Below are 18,396 nucleotides of genomic sequence, written 5' to 3' on the forward strand. Positions count from 1 at the left end.
AGGTGTTGCAATGCAATATCAGTTTACCCAACCAAGATAGAAAGCAAAATCAATTAACTTTCCAACTGCAAGCCGAATCTATGTTAGACAGCATGTGCGATAGCTGGAATAAATACAAGGCAATATAAAGGGACTATTTTCTTAACACAAAATAGATTACAATGAATGTAATAGCCTGAGATAAATCTAAAGATTGGCAAAGGTAGAAAAATGTGTTGCTACATCAGACCTTGCAGTTCAAATTTACATGGTCCAGTTCTGAATTACATAGACCATTTAGAAATATCTTGACAACTTTTCACAATGTTCAGGACACAGTATTAACATATTCTGTGCCCGTTGATTGGTGTGGATGGGGTGGATACTGGGAAGGTGAAAGCATTGAGAAAATGGAAGGAAGATTTGGATTTATGTAGTGCCTTTTTGTCCTCCAGATACCCCAGGACATCTCATAGCCAAGCCAGTCTATTTTATGTTAAACAAAAGTTACTACTGTAACATAGTAACAAACTGCTTTTTTCACCCTTTGAAATATAATATTGCTAATATCGCACTTAGTATTCAATGATTCAATGCTTATTTGAAAGAGAAAAAAATGTTTTCCATTCTGATGGCCCTGCAAATGAAGAAGTGATGACTGAAAGTCAAGTAGGCTGACTCATAAAGACACTATTAGCCTTCAGTGCATATTTCCAAAGTTGCTGCCAAAAGACCCAATATGGATTGTTGAATACAGTGAATTGGATCCAAGAACACTGTTCTATCAATAGATGATTCCTAACTGAAATATGAAAGGAATAAGTTATACATTCATCTTGTAGCACATTGTCTTTACCAATGTGACTCTGTTGCCTTCAATACATTTATAAATTCAATGGAATGTTGGTATATGCTTCAAGCAAAATTATTTAAAAATATAAAGTTTATTCTAGAAAAGGTCTGCATTCCATTATAATGTTATGCATATTATAGAGTGCCCTCTGATATTTAGTAAAGAAAATATGCTGAGCAACGATAGCTTAAAATTTAGGACCATAGCTGATAAAGGCAGTATAAACTATTGTGTGTACAAACCCCTTGATCCAGTTTCATGCTGTGAACTGAAAAACAACAGCCCCTGGGATTAGAAAACAAAAGTTAGTCTAATTTGGGTTCGTGGTAAAAATTGTGGCTTCAGGCATGGACTGGATGGCTGCTTTCTGAGCTAAAGATTTCTATAATTGCAATTTACACCCACTTTACCATGGACTTGCTACATTAAGATTTCTTGTCTCCATTAATCAGGAGCCAAGTGTAGTGCAAGCAAGTCCATCCAGAAAAGGCATGACAGTGGCCAGAATCAAGAAAATCACTTCTGTGCATTTTTACCAACTATTGTTGTCTGACATTGGAAAATGACAGGGCGAATGAATTCATTTCAGCTGTGAAATAAATTGTTGAGTTATAAATCACAGATCCAACAAAAAAGTAAATCAAGATTAAAATTATAGGGAAGTGAAAAGTTGGGTGACTGCCAAGAATGACGAAAGTTACAGGAGGCAAGTGACAAGTACAAGTATAAACATCCATACGAGAAAACCATATCATAAACTGAAAAACAAAAAAGAAAATGCCAATGACTCAATAGGTCACAGATCATCTGTGCAGGTTAATATTTCAACAGAATGAACAATCATTTCTGACCGTAATATGTTAAATTTTCAAAAGCAGTAACACTATTATTCAAAAAAAAAATTTTTTAAATGGCATACAGAATCAAGTAAATTAACAGTGTTTTCACATCTGTATCCAAGATATCAAAATATGTCAGATACAAAATGGGAAGCACTTTGACATTTAAAATGCATGGTTTAGAGTTGATGTTTTACTCCAATACTCATTAGATATCAACACCCCAGTGCTGCATTTGGTTCAATTATCACTGCATGGCGTTGAGACAAAACTGACACTGAGATTTCAATTAAACACCAAGCACCGCACAACAATGCTCCAGCACAAACTCATGCCTGGATTCCTGTAACATCCTTTAATATTGGTGAAAATAGAGGTAAGGATATACACAAAGGCAATGGAGAAAATTTAACAGAAAGACAAAGACAGTCAGGGCTGAGCTCTTCAATTTCAAATTTGTCCCCAACTTTCACTCTGCCACCATATTTGGTTGGTCTATCTCTGACACCTCGCTTCTTCTTTCTTGATCTCAGTCTCCATCTCTGGAGACAGACTATCTACTTCTACTGACATCTTTTACAAATCTACTGACTCTCAGTTATCTTGACTACACCTCTTACCACCCTCTCACTTGTAAAAATGCTATACATTTCTCTCTGTTCCTCTATGTCTGCCATATCTTTCTCAGGATAAGGCTTTCAATTCCATAACATCTGAGATGATCTCCTTTTCCAAATACTTCCACTACCATCAATGCTGCCCTCACCTGCATCTCCTCCATTTCCTGCACAGCTGCATTCACCTCATCCTCCCAGTGTCATAACAGGGACATGGTTCCCCTTGTCCTTACCTATCACCCCATAAACCTCCATATCCAATATATCATTCTCCATAATTTCTGTAATTTTCAACAGGATCCTACCACTAAGCTACCACTTTCCCTCCCTCTCCATTCTCTGTAGGGTCTGCTCTCCAGATGACTCCCATATCCACTCGTCCCTCCCCACTGATCTTCCTCCTGGTACATCACTGCAAACGTGACAAGTGCTACACTTGCACCTACAACTCCTTCCTCACCACCATTCAAAGCCCAAAACAGTCCTTCCAATTGAGGTAACACTTCACTTTCCTGGTATTCTCCTCCTCCTCTTTCTTCCAAGGTCCACTGCTCTCTCCAGTTAGAATCCTCCTTCTTCAGTCCCTTTACCTTCCACCCATCACCTCCCTATTTCTTACTTCATCCTCCCTCCCCACCACCCATCTTACCCATCACCTGGTCCTACCTTTCACCTACCAGCTTGTATTCCCTCCCCTCCCCCCTCCTGTTCTGGCTTTTGCCCCTTCCTTTCCAGTTCTGATGAAGGATCTCAGCCCCAAACGTCGACTGTTTATTCCGCACCATAGATACTGCCTGAATTAATGAGTTTCTCTAGCATTTTGTGTGCACTACAGGCTTAGGTTAACAAGCAGTTGGTAAATGTGTCGGAAGATAATTTAGAGATAGCTTTTTCCACATGATCAGGACAATGAAGAAACATAGATTTGGTTTCTTTATTATCATGACAAAAAGTTAGGTTGTGAATACTAAAAGTAATTTGATAACTTTTGTTCTATATATTTTCTTACTTTGAAATGATTGCTAAATCTATATCCAGCTTTGTCCCCACAAGGTGAAAAACAGAAGCTGGAAATCTGAAATAAAAACAGGAAATGCTGGGAACATTTACCAGGTCATGCAGTATTAGATGAACAGTCTTTGACCTGAAAGATGATTCCAACATTCTCTGCTTCTATTTTTCTCAGCAAGTGTTACTTTGGGTCAAGGATACAGTTAGATGTTTGTGAGCATTAAGGGTTGGAAGAGGCAAGATTCTGGAATGCTTCTTGTAATGTTAGATGGTGAGGCAGAGATTAGCATATTCCAATAAATCGTGCTTTGTGCAAGTAGTATGAAAATTACTTGAGTAACATTAAATACTTAGCAAACCTACCAAGACTCTGTCTCCAATCTTTAATTCACGTTCCCCTTTCTTAACAGAACCAGCTTCTGAGAGATTCGACACAGATTCACTTCCTGTTTTTAAGAGATTGGACATAGCCGCAGAATCCTGAGCTCCAGCTGGTGCAGCTTTTTGTGCAGTTGACGGAGACGGAGCTGCTGCACCACTGGCCGATGTAGATGTGGGTGATGTTGCTCTGGAAGCAGATGTTGCCCGAGTCTGTGAACCACTAGCTTCACCATCTACCACTGGGCTTCGTGACAACTTTGAAGGTCTTGTAAATATTCCACGCAATGGTTCACATTGGAAATATCGAACCCCGGCAACTGAACCATCATTTTTACCAATTGGTTCATCCAAAACAATTCCAGCCCACTGGCCAGGGGCAAACTGACTCTCCCCAAGGAACTGGATGTAACCAGGTTTACTGCCATTTACCCAGATGCGTTCTCCAATCTTGAAGTCAGACACATGTTCTTCCTGCCCCTCCGTGGTGGATGTGCTTGAAGATTTCTCTCCAGATGATGCTTTTTGTGTGGTAGCAACAGATGCTGTATACAAGAGAAAAAATGACAATTATTTGAAATCATGCTTGCTATTTTCTTTTGAAAAGTTACTTATCCTTTTGATAATGACCCCTCAAGTCTAAATGACAATGATTTCTTGTCAGAATACAGTTCCATGAACATTAATGTCTGTACAGAATCATACATATCGTTCTTCATTTGTGATTATTGACAGCAAGCATAATGAAATTATTACACCATCAGACATTAGACGCAGAACAAACCTGAGTTTAACTGATGTGCACCAGAAATTTTGGCTAAATATTCCTGTTCTTAGGCACTGGAACACAATAAAATAGGAGCAAGAGTAATCCATGTGGCCCCTCAAGACTGCCTATAATTTGATACTAACAATAAAACAGGGCAAAGGTTAAAGGTGAGGAGGAGTATTTTTTTTAAAAAAGGAATCGAGGGGGAAGTTTTGTTTTCACTCGAACGGTTGATTTCTGGAATTTATTGTCAGAGGATGTGGTGTAGTCAGATACAATCATTACATTTTGAGAGACCGTGGATATCCATGGTCTCCTCTACTGTCAAGATCTGTCCGCCAGAGAAAGCAGGATCTCCGAGTGGCCACACATTTTAATTCCACATCCCATTCCCATCCTGATATGTCTATCCACGGACTCCTCTACTGTCAAGAATACTGCATCCGGTGCTCCCAGTGTGGCCTTTTATATATTGGTGAGACCCGACGCAGCCTGGAAGACCGTTTCGCTGAACACCTACGCTCTGTCCGCCAGAGAAAGCAGGATCTCCCAGTAGCCACACATTTTAATTCCACGTCCCATTCCCATTCTGATATGTCTATCCACGGCCTCCTCTACTGTCAAGATGAAGCCACACTCAGGTTGGAGGAACAACACCTTATATACTGGCTGGGTAGCCTCCAACCTGATGGCATGAACAATGATTTCTCTAACTTCCGTTAATGCCCCTCCTCCCCTTCTTACCCCATCCCTGATATATTTATTTATTTACCCCCTTTCCCCCCCCCCCCCTCTCTCTGCCCATCACTCTTTGCCTGTTCTCCATCTCCTTCTGGTGCTCCCCTCCCCCTTTCTTTCTCCCTAGGCCTCCTGTCCCATGATCCTTCCACTCTCCAGCTCTGAATCCCTTTTGCCAACCACCTTTCCAATTCTTAGCTTCACCCCACTCCCTCCTGTCTTCTCCTATAATTTTGGATTTCCTCCTCCTCCCCTACTTTCAAATCTCTTATTATCTTTCCTTTCAGTTAGTCTTGACAAAGGGTCTCTGCCCGAAACGTCGACAGTGTTTCTTCCTATAGATGCTGCCTGGCCTGCTGCGTTCCACCAGCATTTTGTGTGTGCTGCTTGAATTTCCCGCATGTGCAGATTTCCTCGTGTTTGCGATTTTAAGAGAGATTTAGTCAGGCAAGGCATAGGGATCTTGTATGGGAAAATGGGAACTGAGTAAATGGACAAAGGTTGGCATGAGCATGATGAGCTGTTTTCATGCTGTATTGTACAACTCCATAATCATGGCTGATCTGCATTGGCTTCAACTCTTCTTCCGTGCTAGTTACTCACATCCTCAATTCTTCAATCTTTCAATAAATTATCTATCTCCATCTAAATACTTCTAATAAAGCTAGTCTCAACAATCATCTGGGGTAGAGAATTCCAAAGCTTCATCACCATATGCAAAAAGAAATTTCTATGCACCTGTTTTAACTAAAGTGCCCTTTAGTTATAACTATCTTGTAATCCAGAGCTATTGAGATGAAATAAAATTTGTACCATCATTCTGACTACAATAAATGTATTTTCCTACTTAAAGTTGCGCCATACATTCATAACAAAATAATATCTTTTCACATCAAAAATTTTCACTGATTTAAGATTATCATGATAGTTATTTAGGTGGAAAAGGAGAGAAAGCAATTACATTGAGTTTAGCAGACTTTCTAGATGTGAAAACCAACTGGAAAGGTCAATGCTCAATGGTTTCCACAGGATTTTCAATAGATTTTAAAAAAAAAGCACAGATTCCATCATGACTGCTGTACAACAACAATCTCACCAACTTTGATCAATTGATAATACAGCAGCCTTGCAATCAGAAAGTTATTGTTTAAAGCTTTACATACAAAATTTCATCATATTATTTCGGTCAGATTAAGATCTTAGCCTCACAATAAATTACTTTTATATAGTGCTTCATATATATATATATATATATATATATATATATATATATATATATAAAATCAGGTAAGCAGCTTTACATCAGTGAAGACCATCAGAATTCGCTAACAAGAGACAATGACGGTGATGTTAGGGGCAATGACTGAATGTCTGAGCAAAGCACATTTTCAGTTGGGTAGCATTAGGCTTGGGTTTCAAAGATTTCTAGAAAATGGGATGTAGAAAGCTGAAACCTGTGTTAAGAGAATGCGACATATTCCAAAGTCTCGCAAATCCTAAATAGAGGTTTAATCCATCTATTCAGATACAAATTAATTTGTGAAGAGCCAGCAGTTCTTCAGTACTATTTATCCCCTCACCAACACCACATAAATTAATTACTAACCTCATCTGTTATTTGCAGGATTTTGTTAAGCATAATTTGTGCCATCATTTTGACATCCTTTAGTGCTTCTTAAAGATTGGAAAGGCAATAAATACTCATTTTGAATCAACAAAAAATTAATTGCTTGATTCACTGTTTCTGAAAAGCATTTAACTATGTTATAAACAATTTGTCTACAATCATCTGTTAAAGACCAATGACCTGAAAAATTAATTCTGCCTCTATGCAGAGGTGATACCTGACCTGCTGAGTAACTCTAGCAGATTTTGTTCTCATTTCAGATTTCCACTTCTGACATATTCAGCTACTCAACAATCTTTTGTTGTCATGTTATATGACCTGTACACATCAGTCAGGCATTCATAACTCCTGGATATGTATGGATACCCAATCCTTACATAAATGTAAGCTTCCATCGCTTTATTAAAAAAAAGTCCAATGAATGTGTATGTTCATTTCTATGAATGTCAGAACAAGTTTCCTCTCTACTCTTAACAAGAGAAAATCTGCAAATGCTGGAAATCTGAGCAACACACACAAAATGCAGGCCAGGCAGCATTTATGCAAAAAGGTACAGTTGACATTTCAGGCTGAGACTCTTCTGCAGGACTGGGAAAAAAAAAGCAGAGTAAATCTACTCTCTCCACTTCTAATCAGCTTTATGTGTTTACGATATTATTTTGATACAATACTGTGGAGGTATGGTTACCATATCAAGTGATTATTGTATATTTCCTGACAAGTGTCAAATTGACTTACGGACCTCTATAAAAGCAACCTGCTCATTACCTGGGGACAGCCTATATGTCTAAATGATGCAGACAGCAAAGAGTCACTTCCCTGTCCAAACAAGCTGTATTCAGGAAATGCTTTGAAGGAAAGAGACAGCATGACTACTGGCTGTCAACCCTTCAAAATGTTGCAAAAGTTTCTGAATATTCCAGATGATTAGAAATTTGAATCAGAAGCAGATTGTTGGTTTTGCAGACTTCCACAATTTCTCTTTCCGGATGGCAAAAACTCTAACATCAAAGTACAGCTGGGGAATGATTTAAAACAAATCTGCCAGTGAGTTTGGGACTTTCCAGGCAAAACTGCTGACATTTCCTCAGAATATCTAAGCCAACGTGTCACAGGTCAAAAATAATTTTTGCCCGATTTAAGTTTTGCATTTCAAATGTGACTTGATGATGAATACAAAATGAAGTTTGATCATTCTCATTTTAACTTGGGAGACCTTTTCAAACATTTCAGAACACTTCAAAAGCTCCACAAGATTACTTTATATGATGTAAACAAACATCATGATGCAATTCTATCACATAAGCAATCCTAAGTGGCCACTTGATTTAGTTGAGGATATTATTCTGACTTTCACATTTAAGAGAATTTTTGAACAGGGGAGTATCCCCCACTCTTTAAAGAGCACTATGATTTTTCAACAAGCAGAAAATGAACATGCTGATAAGTTCAAATCCAAAGCACATGCAACCTTCTCAAAGTCAAAAGTTCAACTCAAGGTTTAAACCTAGTACTCAAAGCCAAAGTTTGCCTGTGAAGGCAAAATGACATTTTTATGATGCTAACTTTCTTCAGGAATATGAACGGAAAACGTCAATTTATAAAGGGCAAATCTTGGGACCCTAGATCTTTAATGCAAATTGTGTTTTAGACTTTATTTTTGCCTTCTGCGTTAGTGTGTCAGTAAAAAAGATGCAAATTTTACATTTCCAACTACTCATTTTTTGAAAAATTAATGGTTACAGAGACATTTTTGTTAAAGAAAATAACATATTAAGTAAAAGACCATTTTTCAAATTAAAACTTGATTACTTTGTAGGTTGACAGCCCAGTGCATAATTAAGCAAAGATAACAAACAGGTGTTACTGATCAGCTGAAACAGAAATAGGTAGAAGAAATCAAACTTGGCAAAGGGCAAATAAATTAAAAAGGTGAGGGTGTGGCAGATGAGACAGCTTAACTTTCAAATCGTCAATTCTTACATCATGGCAAGACTGAGCCATGACACAAGTTGGTCATCCTGTATCTGTCTCTCCCAAACAGAAATTCCGCAGCAGCCAGAAGTTTCTAGATGTGCTGTCCAAGCTCTTCTGAAGGAGCACAAAGAAATGGGCAAAGTTAAGGACCACATATACAGTGGTCAGCCATGGAAACTGAGTGCAGCAGATGAGAGATACATCAAATTTATGACCCTTCTAAATTGGAAGAGGTTCAGCACTGCTATCAGCTCTAAACTCACAGAAACCCTTGGAACCCCTCTAAAGTCTGGAAAAACTAATCAGAAGTGGTCTTCATGGAAGAGTTACTGCCAAAAAATGGAAACAAAGCCAAAAGACTCACCCATGTACAAAAACACAAAGAGTAGATGTTTTATACTGATTAGTCAAAACTTGGAATTTTTGGCCCAAACAGGAGGCATTTTATCCATAGAAGAGTTACATGGATGAATGTCTGCAGGCAACAGTAAAGCATGTAGAGGTTCCCTACAAGTTTGGGGCTGCATTTCTGCAAATGGAGTTGGTCAGAATTACTGGAATTCTCAATGGTGAAAAGTACAAGCAGATTCTCATCTATTACGCAATACCATCAGGGATGCGTCTGATCAATCCCAACTTAATTCAGCAGTTGGACAATGACCCAAGCACATAGCCAAGATCATAAAGAATTATCTACAGGAAAAAGAACAAAAAACTTTTGCAACAGATGTTATGGCCTTCACAGAGCCTAGATCTCAACATCATCAAGGCTATCTGGGATTACCTGGAGAGACAGAAGCAAACGAGCAAGTTCTCCAAGATGCTTGGAACAACCCATCAGCTGATTTTCTTATAAAACTGCACGGCTAAGTACCTATGAGAACTGACGCAGTTTTAGAGGCAAAGGATGGTCACACCAAATATTGATTTGATTTGATTTAGAGGCAACCAAGTGAATCTGCAGATGCTGGAAATCAATAAAAACACAAAATGCTGGCAGAACTCAGCAGGCCAGACAGCATCTACGGGAGGAGGTAGTGATGACGTTTCGGCCCGAAACTACCTCCTCATCACTACGTCATCACTACCTCCTCCCGTAGATGCTGTCTGGCCTGCTGAGTTCTGTCAGCATTTTGTGTTTTTATTGATTTGATTTAGTTTTTAAAAAAATAAACTATTTATTGCTCTTTAAAGTAATTTTTGGTTATTTAGAAACTTTTTATTTCATTATTTTTGGAAGCATCTTCACTTTACAGATTTATTACACACATCCTTAAGACTTCCGTGCTGTACTGTATGGTACGAATATTCATCCTTCAGAAGCTGATTTAGTAGAAAATTCAGTGAGTTAGTGCTCACAAACATTAAATATGACAGCAACTTCTGCAGTTAAAAATGAAATTCAGAATATTAATGTCCACATTTTATTGCTTTTTCTGATGCTTTGCCAAATAGCATCCTTCCCCACAATATACCAAATAAGCATAGTCAAAGTTACAGATTCTCTGTTCAAATGTAATTGAATTTAATAAGAAATTAAGGCTTAATTGTTGACAAATAATCTCCAAATCTTAATTTTTCTTTGTAAACAGTGGTTTCAGTCTTTCAAATCTCAATTATGGGAGATTTGAAAATAAATTGTTAATTACATCATTCATTCTTTCAGTGTATTTCCCTTCCCTTGCTTTACTTATTTCATCTCTTTACTTCAATTTTTACTGTTTTTTCTACTTTTGATTCTGAGTATTTCATTAAGAATTCTTAAAAATAATTGTCAATACAGCATGGTTGCATGGTTCCCACTGGCGTCAGTTACTATATTATAGAGGGTTTAAATAAAAATAGCCTCCATATCTATATCATTTTCCACTACTGCCTAGAACCTGTTGTACTATACAAGTAAAGTCATCAACGTCTAGAACTCTATTATATGTAAACCATGTAATGCAATTATATTGATTTTTGAGAACTTTTTCACCCAGAGAGTTGTGGATCTATGGAATGCTCTGCCTCAGAAGGCAGTGGAAGCCAATTCTCTGGATGCTTTCAAGAAAGAGTTAGGTAGAGCTCTTAAAGATAGCGGAGTCAAGGGATATGGGGAGAAGGCAGGAACATGGTACTAGTTGTGGATGATCAGCCATGATCACATTGAATGGCGGTGCTGGCTCGAAGGGCTTAATGACCTACTCCTGCATCTATTGTCTAAAACTTCCTCAAACCAATTGTTTCTAATATACTTAAAATTCTTCTATTGATCATACTGGATTCACTTGATCTAAATGGCTTAGCTTTTTGTTATTTATCCATTTTCCTGAACTCCACTGTCCCATATTAGTGGTGGCTGACTCATCCTAACTTTCTAAGGAATCCCACTGGTTCCCTATTCAAGAAGATCTTTTAAAATATTGAATATCCTCAAACTTCTGAAATGTTGGGCACCTCAACCTGGATTTATTTTGTGTTAGCTATGATTTTGTCATTTGGACTTTCAAACAGGATGCAAATCTTCATCAATTTTTCCCTGTTCACCAACTGAAAATGACCAATCCCAGTACCCCCATGCACAATTTAGATCTCAGCTGCTAACTTATAAACCAGTGCCCTCTGTTACTCAGTTCCACATCACCGTCTTTAAGAGTTCTGGATTTTCCTGGTAATGAAATTACATTGTTCTTGTTTCTTCACATTGTTACTTTTGTTAATGTAATTGCAATATTTGAATCTCCTATCATTACTCGGGGGTCACCACAGACCAGAAAAGCAACCAGAATATCATTGCCAAAGAATGGTCAAAGGCTGGACATCTGCCGTGAAACTCAAAGTTGTCTCCATGTAACATGCTATCATGACAGGGATGCCTGCTATTGCTCCTCATTCCTTGGGCAAAAAATCTTTTTCAAGCGCAAACGGGGATGATGGCAATACCCATGTCATGATCAAGAAATGTTTTTGGTTTCAACATCCAAAATCTTACAATATTTGGTCAGCTTTTGCTCTTTAATACACAGGAGATACACAAATACAGGAAAGAGCTCGAGGTATTGATGCCAGTTACAGAGGTAACATAGATTGTCTCCTATAATGAAGGGGATATATTCTGTACTTTTTAAACCATTCCCCTTGCATTTACTTAAATTTTTGCAATCACTTACGTAATTTATCTGTCATTGCAGATTAACAAATGTTGCAATATTACCTTTTCTTCCATGATCAAATTTTAGCTTTAGCAGTGAAGTAAGATCATAAGACATAGGAGCAGAATTAGGCCACTTGGCCCATCAAGTCTGCTCCACCATTTCATAATGGATGATTCATTATCCCTCTCAACGCCATTCTCCTCCCTTCTCTCCGGAACCTTGGACACCCCGACTAACCAAGAACCTATCAAACTCTGATTTAAATATACTCATTGACTTGGCCTCCACAGCCATCTGTGGCAATGAATTCTACAGATGCATTACACTGGCTAAAGAAATCACTTCTCATCTCTGTTCTAAATGGATGTCCCTCTGAGGCTATATCCTGCAGTGCTAGAATCCTTCACTATAGGATACATCCTCTCTATCTAGACTTTCAATGAGAACCACCCTCCCCAATTCTTCTAAACTCCAGCGAGTTCAGGCCCAGAACTATCAAACAGTCATTGTACATTAACCCAATCATTCCAGCAACCTCCTCTGAACGCCTCCCGCACATCTTTTCTTAGATAAGAGACCCAAAATTGCTGACAATACTCTAAATGCAGTCTGACCAATGCCTTATAAAACCTCAGCATTACATCCTTGCTCATATATTCTAAACCTCTCGAAATGAATGCTGACATTGGATTTGCCATCGTTACCATTGGCTTAACCTGCAAGTTAAAACTTACAGGATTCCCTAAAGGTTACTTTCAGGTACATCTTTTGGGAATAGTACTGAAGCAACAGGTATACAAATTAGAACCATTAAAATGCTGTAATAATTTAAGATTTCATTTAAGGATAACTATGACACAGAACTATTTAAAGCAGAGATACAGAAGCTATAAAGAAAAAATAACATGTTTAAGTGTTACCTTTATTGCAGTTAATTATGGTTCCATCTCACTCACAAAATTTGATGATATCTAGCGGTTTATCACTATAGATCCAATGTCGTTAATCTTTCATTACAGCCTCAAAACCGCATACTGTCATTTCCCTACAACAGAATTACTATTTCCTTTTCTTTCCTCTCACCACACCCATCATGCCACATAAAGGTTACATTTAAATCTAATTTCAATTAATGAAATAAATGTTGAACAGCCCACAGAAAGCCACATTAAGTATTAAAAGTCTGTTCTATACTGGAATAGTGCCAGTATTTAAAAGATGAATACAAAGGTAAATGGAAAGTACAAAGGGACAGCATAGAAAATTTCAATTTATGACTCACGATTCTCCAAATCAGAAATATATTGTTGGCTTGTATCTCATAAAACTGGATATTCTACGATTCGTCATTGTGTGAAATAATTAGCATGCAAACTAACTAGAAAGCAACTGAATCATAAGGCAATTTAAAAGGTTGAAATTTGATTACCTAAGCTGTGCAAGTATTCATATTAACAATGCAGCCCAAAACAATACCTTACTATTTAACTACCTCAGTTGAAGCTTAAAGCCCAACAGACCTTAAGAAGACAGCAGAATTGTGCAATGAATCTCATTATATACATCTCCATCAAACAGATTTAACAAAGCACTGCTCCAAGACGTAAAGCAAAGCAAAATCTTCCACAATGGGAAACCTAGACTTCATTTACAACATACATAAAGTCTAGACAGGAGATTCTAATGACTTACTTGCAGATTGTGTAGCCGCTTGCTTCACTGCAGTACTTGCTGGCTTGGCAATCTTGCTGGGAGCTTTCAACCCACTAGGTTTTAGCAGACTCATCCTTCTTCTCTGCTTCCTTATTCCAGCCTTTGTTTCAATTAAAGTGTTTCCAAATCATCGAATCATCTGCACTGTTTTTAGATAAGCTCATTTAAAACCTGCAGACAGAACATTACAGAGTGAAAATATATTTTAGCCTCCATCAAATGGATTTAAAGTGTTGCAGGAAGCAGTACATAAAACAGCTTCCTCCTGACAAAGCACAATGCTCTTTTCCACATGCCTGAGCTCCTGTGAATGACTTCAATGAGGTTCTTCCCGATGCTACGCTTGTATTTTTTGAACAATAATAATTTTTCCTGTTTTAAAACCCAAACATACAATTTAAAGATTTTTACTCATTTGTCAAACAAGGTTTTGATATTTTGTATCAGAACACTTCCTAGCTGAATTATTTTTGATAATCACTTATAATATTTTGTCCTTTTGTTTATTAAATACATGACCTTTCATTACATTCCCAATTACACATTACCTCACCATGCAAGGACATGGTTATATTAAAACACAAAGCAGACACCAATATGTAATTATACATTTTTAAACATCAAAGGCAATAACATATAATTAAACTATAAATCTCATGCATTATTAATGACCATACACCACAGAAGCCAGTGATTAATTCCATCCCAAAAAAAAAGAGAAAAGAACGTGTTGGTGTTTCTTGCTCAGTGAATCAACACATTTTTTACAAGGTCCCTTGCAACTCACCATGGAATAGTGTTCACTTTCAAAATGGAACTAACTAAACATGATCTAAACACAGGAGGGAGCTAACATGCAGGTAGATGAATTCAACACATTCCTGAAATGCTTTAACAATTACTGCATCCACTATTAGGAATTCCTTCCTTAGATTTCAGTTATTAGGAACAAACTAAACAACCAAATCCATTTCACTGTTTACAGCCTTCTTCCACCCTCACCAAATAACCTAGTTCCTGTAACTCTTCCCTGATCTTTTTCTTCCTTCATTAACTTTACTATTAGTCATAAAATCATAGAACAGTACAGAAACAGGCCATCTGGCCCATCTAGCCTGTGCTGAACTATTAATCAGCCTAGTCCCATCAACCTGCACCCAGACCACAGCCCTCTATACCCCTCCCATACATGTACTTTTCCAAATTTCTCTTAAATGTCAAAATCAAACCTGATGCCACCATTTCCGCTGGTAACTGGTCCCACGTGCTCACTAACCTCTGAATGAATTTGCCCCTCATGTTCCCCTTAAACATTTCACCATTAACACAACCTCTAGTTCTAATCTCACCCAAGCACAGTGGGGAGAAAAAACTGCTTGGGTTTATCTCATCTATACTGCTCATAATTTTATATAACAATCAAATCTCCTCTCATTCTCATACGCTCCAGGGAATAAACCTATTTAGCCTCTCCCTATAACCAGGTCCTCAAGTTCTGGCAATGTCCTTGTAAAGATCCTGGTAATATCCTTGCAACATCCTTGAATTCTGAATACTTAGTATTTTCCCCCAACTCCAACTTCCAAAAGCAAATTCTTTCACCTGAACTCTGAGTGAAATTCATCTTTTAATATCTTCAGAATTATTTTGATACATGGTTATTCTTGCATCACTGCCCTCTTGAAATGATCTGTCAACAGTAAAAATCATCCTCTTCCATTTTTACAGAATTGTAACTCCTCTTGTATTGCATTTCTTAATGTGTGCCAAACACAAAAAAATTGTTACAAGCATTCAAATCAACTCTTCAAGATAAGTGGACATGCAAGTCTTAGAGAAAAAGACTCCATTCTTATCTTAAAAAGACAATTCATTTTTCAACAATACCTCCCACAAGTAAAAGTATTCCTCTGCTCTGTACCGTATTAAGAATCTTGAACACCATGTGTTATAATTCTTTAAAACTCCAGGATACAAGTCTACCTTGTCTTCCTCACAAGAAAAACTGGCCATTCTAGGTAGGGGCCTAATAAATTTTCCCCAATCTGCTTCCAATGCATTTATATCCTTCCTTAATTACAGAGAACAATACTGTACACAGTATTGTATTATGTAGTCCTAGCCTGGTGTAATTGATGCATAAATTCCCTGCACTTGCATTCCTCTAGCAATAAACAGTGACACTGTTAGCTTTCCTAATTACTTGCTGTAACTAAGTACAAACAGTCTGCAAATCATGAACTTGGTTATTCAGATCCTCTTTCATCTCAGCCACCTATCATTTAGATGTTATTTAGAGCCTTACAGGCTCATCAGATCAGTGCTTTTGCCGGTTTCCGTGGTGTGAAGTGACTGAAAGTATGAAACTCTCTCCCCCCCCCCCCCCCCCAATAGGATGCCAGTCTATCGCGAGGTTAACCCCCGGCATTTTGCCAGTACCCATTTTCAGCTGGGTGGACTTGAGCAGTGTGTGGTTAAGTATCTTGCTCAAGAACACAACACACTGCCTTGGCTGGGGCTCGAAATCACGACCTTCAGATTGCTAGTCCAATACCTTAACCACTTGGTCACACATCATTTAGATGATGGTTCTTTTATTCTCACCACAAAAAATAATTTCACCATGTTACCTCCTACATTATGAGTTTTTATTTTTCACAATAACTTTTAATGCTGCTTTGTTCAAATGCCTTCTGGAAATTCAAATATAGTTCCTCCGCTGGTTCACCTTTGTTGATATCACTTCTTTAAATAACCCCAATAAGTAAGTTTTATTTTCACAAAATCTCATTGATTTTGTCAGATTATCAAGTACCTTGTTGATATAGATTTTGTTTTCAAATGGTTACAAGCTAAAGCAGATACAATAGTGGCATTTAAGAGGCTTCCAGATGAACACATGAACATACAGGGAATGGAGGGATACAAGAGATTGATTTCAATGGTATCGTGTTTAGAACAGACATCATGACCTGAAGGGCCTATTCCTGGATATATTGTTCAATGTTCAATGTGTAATGCTCTGGTTAAGATTTCTACAGCTATGCTCTGAGGCAGTTTTATTTTAGAAGTTTTCTGCGAAAGCAGTGTGTCGTGTTAGTAATGCTGTTTTGGCCTCAGCTAAAGATAAGGAGCCATGTTGTCCAATCTAGGAATGTTGTGTCAGCCAACCAGGACTGTCTTGGTACGTGTTGTAACTTTCTGCCCAGTGTAAGAGTTGGGCGGGATCAGATTTCTGAAGGACAGTAGTCTGGTTTGGGGTTATGAGTGGGATGCTGAGAAGGGCACAAAGGAAGGTGCCACAGAATGCCGCTCAAAGGAGAGACCCCTTTGTTAGAAGTGTTTTGTGCAGATGAATGGCTGCATGGAGGATGTGCCAATACTCCTGAGAGAGCCAGTTCATTCAAGAATGTCTTCGCAGAAAGTTTGAACTGCGGCTGGTGTCCTTCACACAGAATGTGGGTTTAATTTGTAAAGTGATACCCCAATTACTCCAGAAATAAGCTCCAACGTTTATGTGCATTTTGGACCAGTTTAACTGTAAAGGGCTCAAATTTTAATTTTTTCCTTTTTTGTAACTATCAAAGTTGAAAATTTGGCAAATATATTTCCTTTGTAATTTTATGCTGGTGTATGACCTGTTAAAATTCTGGCAAATTATAACTTTACATGAAGCAGTGTTTACACAGCATTCACTACAATCCATGTTCCTTGAAGAGAACATCCCAACTTTCCTGCCTGGTTGAACCCCAAATCATACCGACCCTAGATGTATATAGCTTATGAAAGGTTGCCCTCTCACCGCTGAGTCACTTGGCTGTTAGAGTCGGCTAACATGCCAGATTTGTATATGAGCTCAGTGAGAGGGTTCCACATGTACATAGAACATAGAACAGTACAGCACAGTACAGGCCCTTCGGTCCACAATGTTGTGCCGACCCTTAAACCCTGCCTCCCATATAACCCCTCACCTTAAATTCCTCCATATACCTGTCTAGCAGTCTCTTAAATTTCACTAGTGTTATCTGCCTCCACCACAGACTCAGGCAGTGCATTCCACACACCAACCACTCTCCAAGTTAAAAACCTTCCTCTAATATCCCCCTTGAACTTCCCACTCCTTACCTTAAAGCCATGCCCCTCTTGTATTGAGCAGTGGTGCCCTGGGGAAGAGGCGCTGGCTGTCCACTCCATCTATTCCTCTTAATATCTTATATACCTCTATCATGTCTCCTCTCATCCTCCTTCTCTCCAAAGAGTAAAGCCCCAGCTCGCTTAATCTCTAATCTCTGCATTAAAAATTTGATGAATGTACTCCACAATGAGCAAAAGATAAACTACAAATTACCAAGAGAAAATTTAGATCCCAAAGCAAACTACCAGCAAGTATTAAAAATGGCTGCAAATCTTCAACTGATCCCCACAAATTTTACCGATCACTTTCATAATGGGGTTTCCACTCTCTAAGGGAAAAACTGTTTAATTATTTTAATCAAGATGACTGGAGAGAACCTTTCATTTATGAATTTCAGGTTTAAAACTCTTGGCACCATTACTCAGCTCAAAGAAACAGTGTAAATTCAATGCATTCTAATCTGCCCCATAAGAAACATACATACTTTAATGTATTAATGGAGCTTGGACATTGTCAGTAAGACTTGCACTCATTGGTCAATCATAATTACCCCAAAACTGAGCATCTTGTGACATTAGTCAGCTTCTTGATAGGAAATTTCAGAAAGCTTTTAAGAGTCACCC

At 38.1% G+C, this 18,396-nt stretch overlaps 1 protein-coding gene across 3 annotated transcripts in view; it reads right to left on the reverse strand.

The window, feature by feature from the left end:
- clip1a (CAP-GLY domain containing linker protein 1a) overlaps window positions 1-18,396 on the reverse strand; it is a 154,192-nt gene that overhangs the window by 104,354 nt on the left and 31,442 nt on the right. For all 3 annotated transcript variants that reach the window (XM_059988215.1, XM_059988213.1, XM_059988214.1), the window contains exons 2-3: window positions 13,618-13,809; window positions 3,663-4,222 (exon numbers count right to left, since the gene is read on the reverse strand). In XM_059988215.1, coding sequence (XP_059844198.1) covers window positions 3,663-4,222; window positions 13,618-13,711 — 654 coding nt within the window. In that variant the 5' untranslated portion in view covers window positions 13,712-13,809. The remainder of the gene's footprint in view (window positions 1-3,662; window positions 4,223-13,617; window positions 13,810-18,396) is intronic.

This window comes from Hypanus sabinus, chromosome 13, assembly GCF_030144855.1.
Source record: "Hypanus sabinus isolate sHypSab1 chromosome 13, sHypSab1.hap1, whole genome shotgun sequence".
Classification (NCBI taxonomy): Eukaryota; Metazoa; Chordata; class Chondrichthyes; order Myliobatiformes; family Dasyatidae; genus Hypanus; species Hypanus sabinus.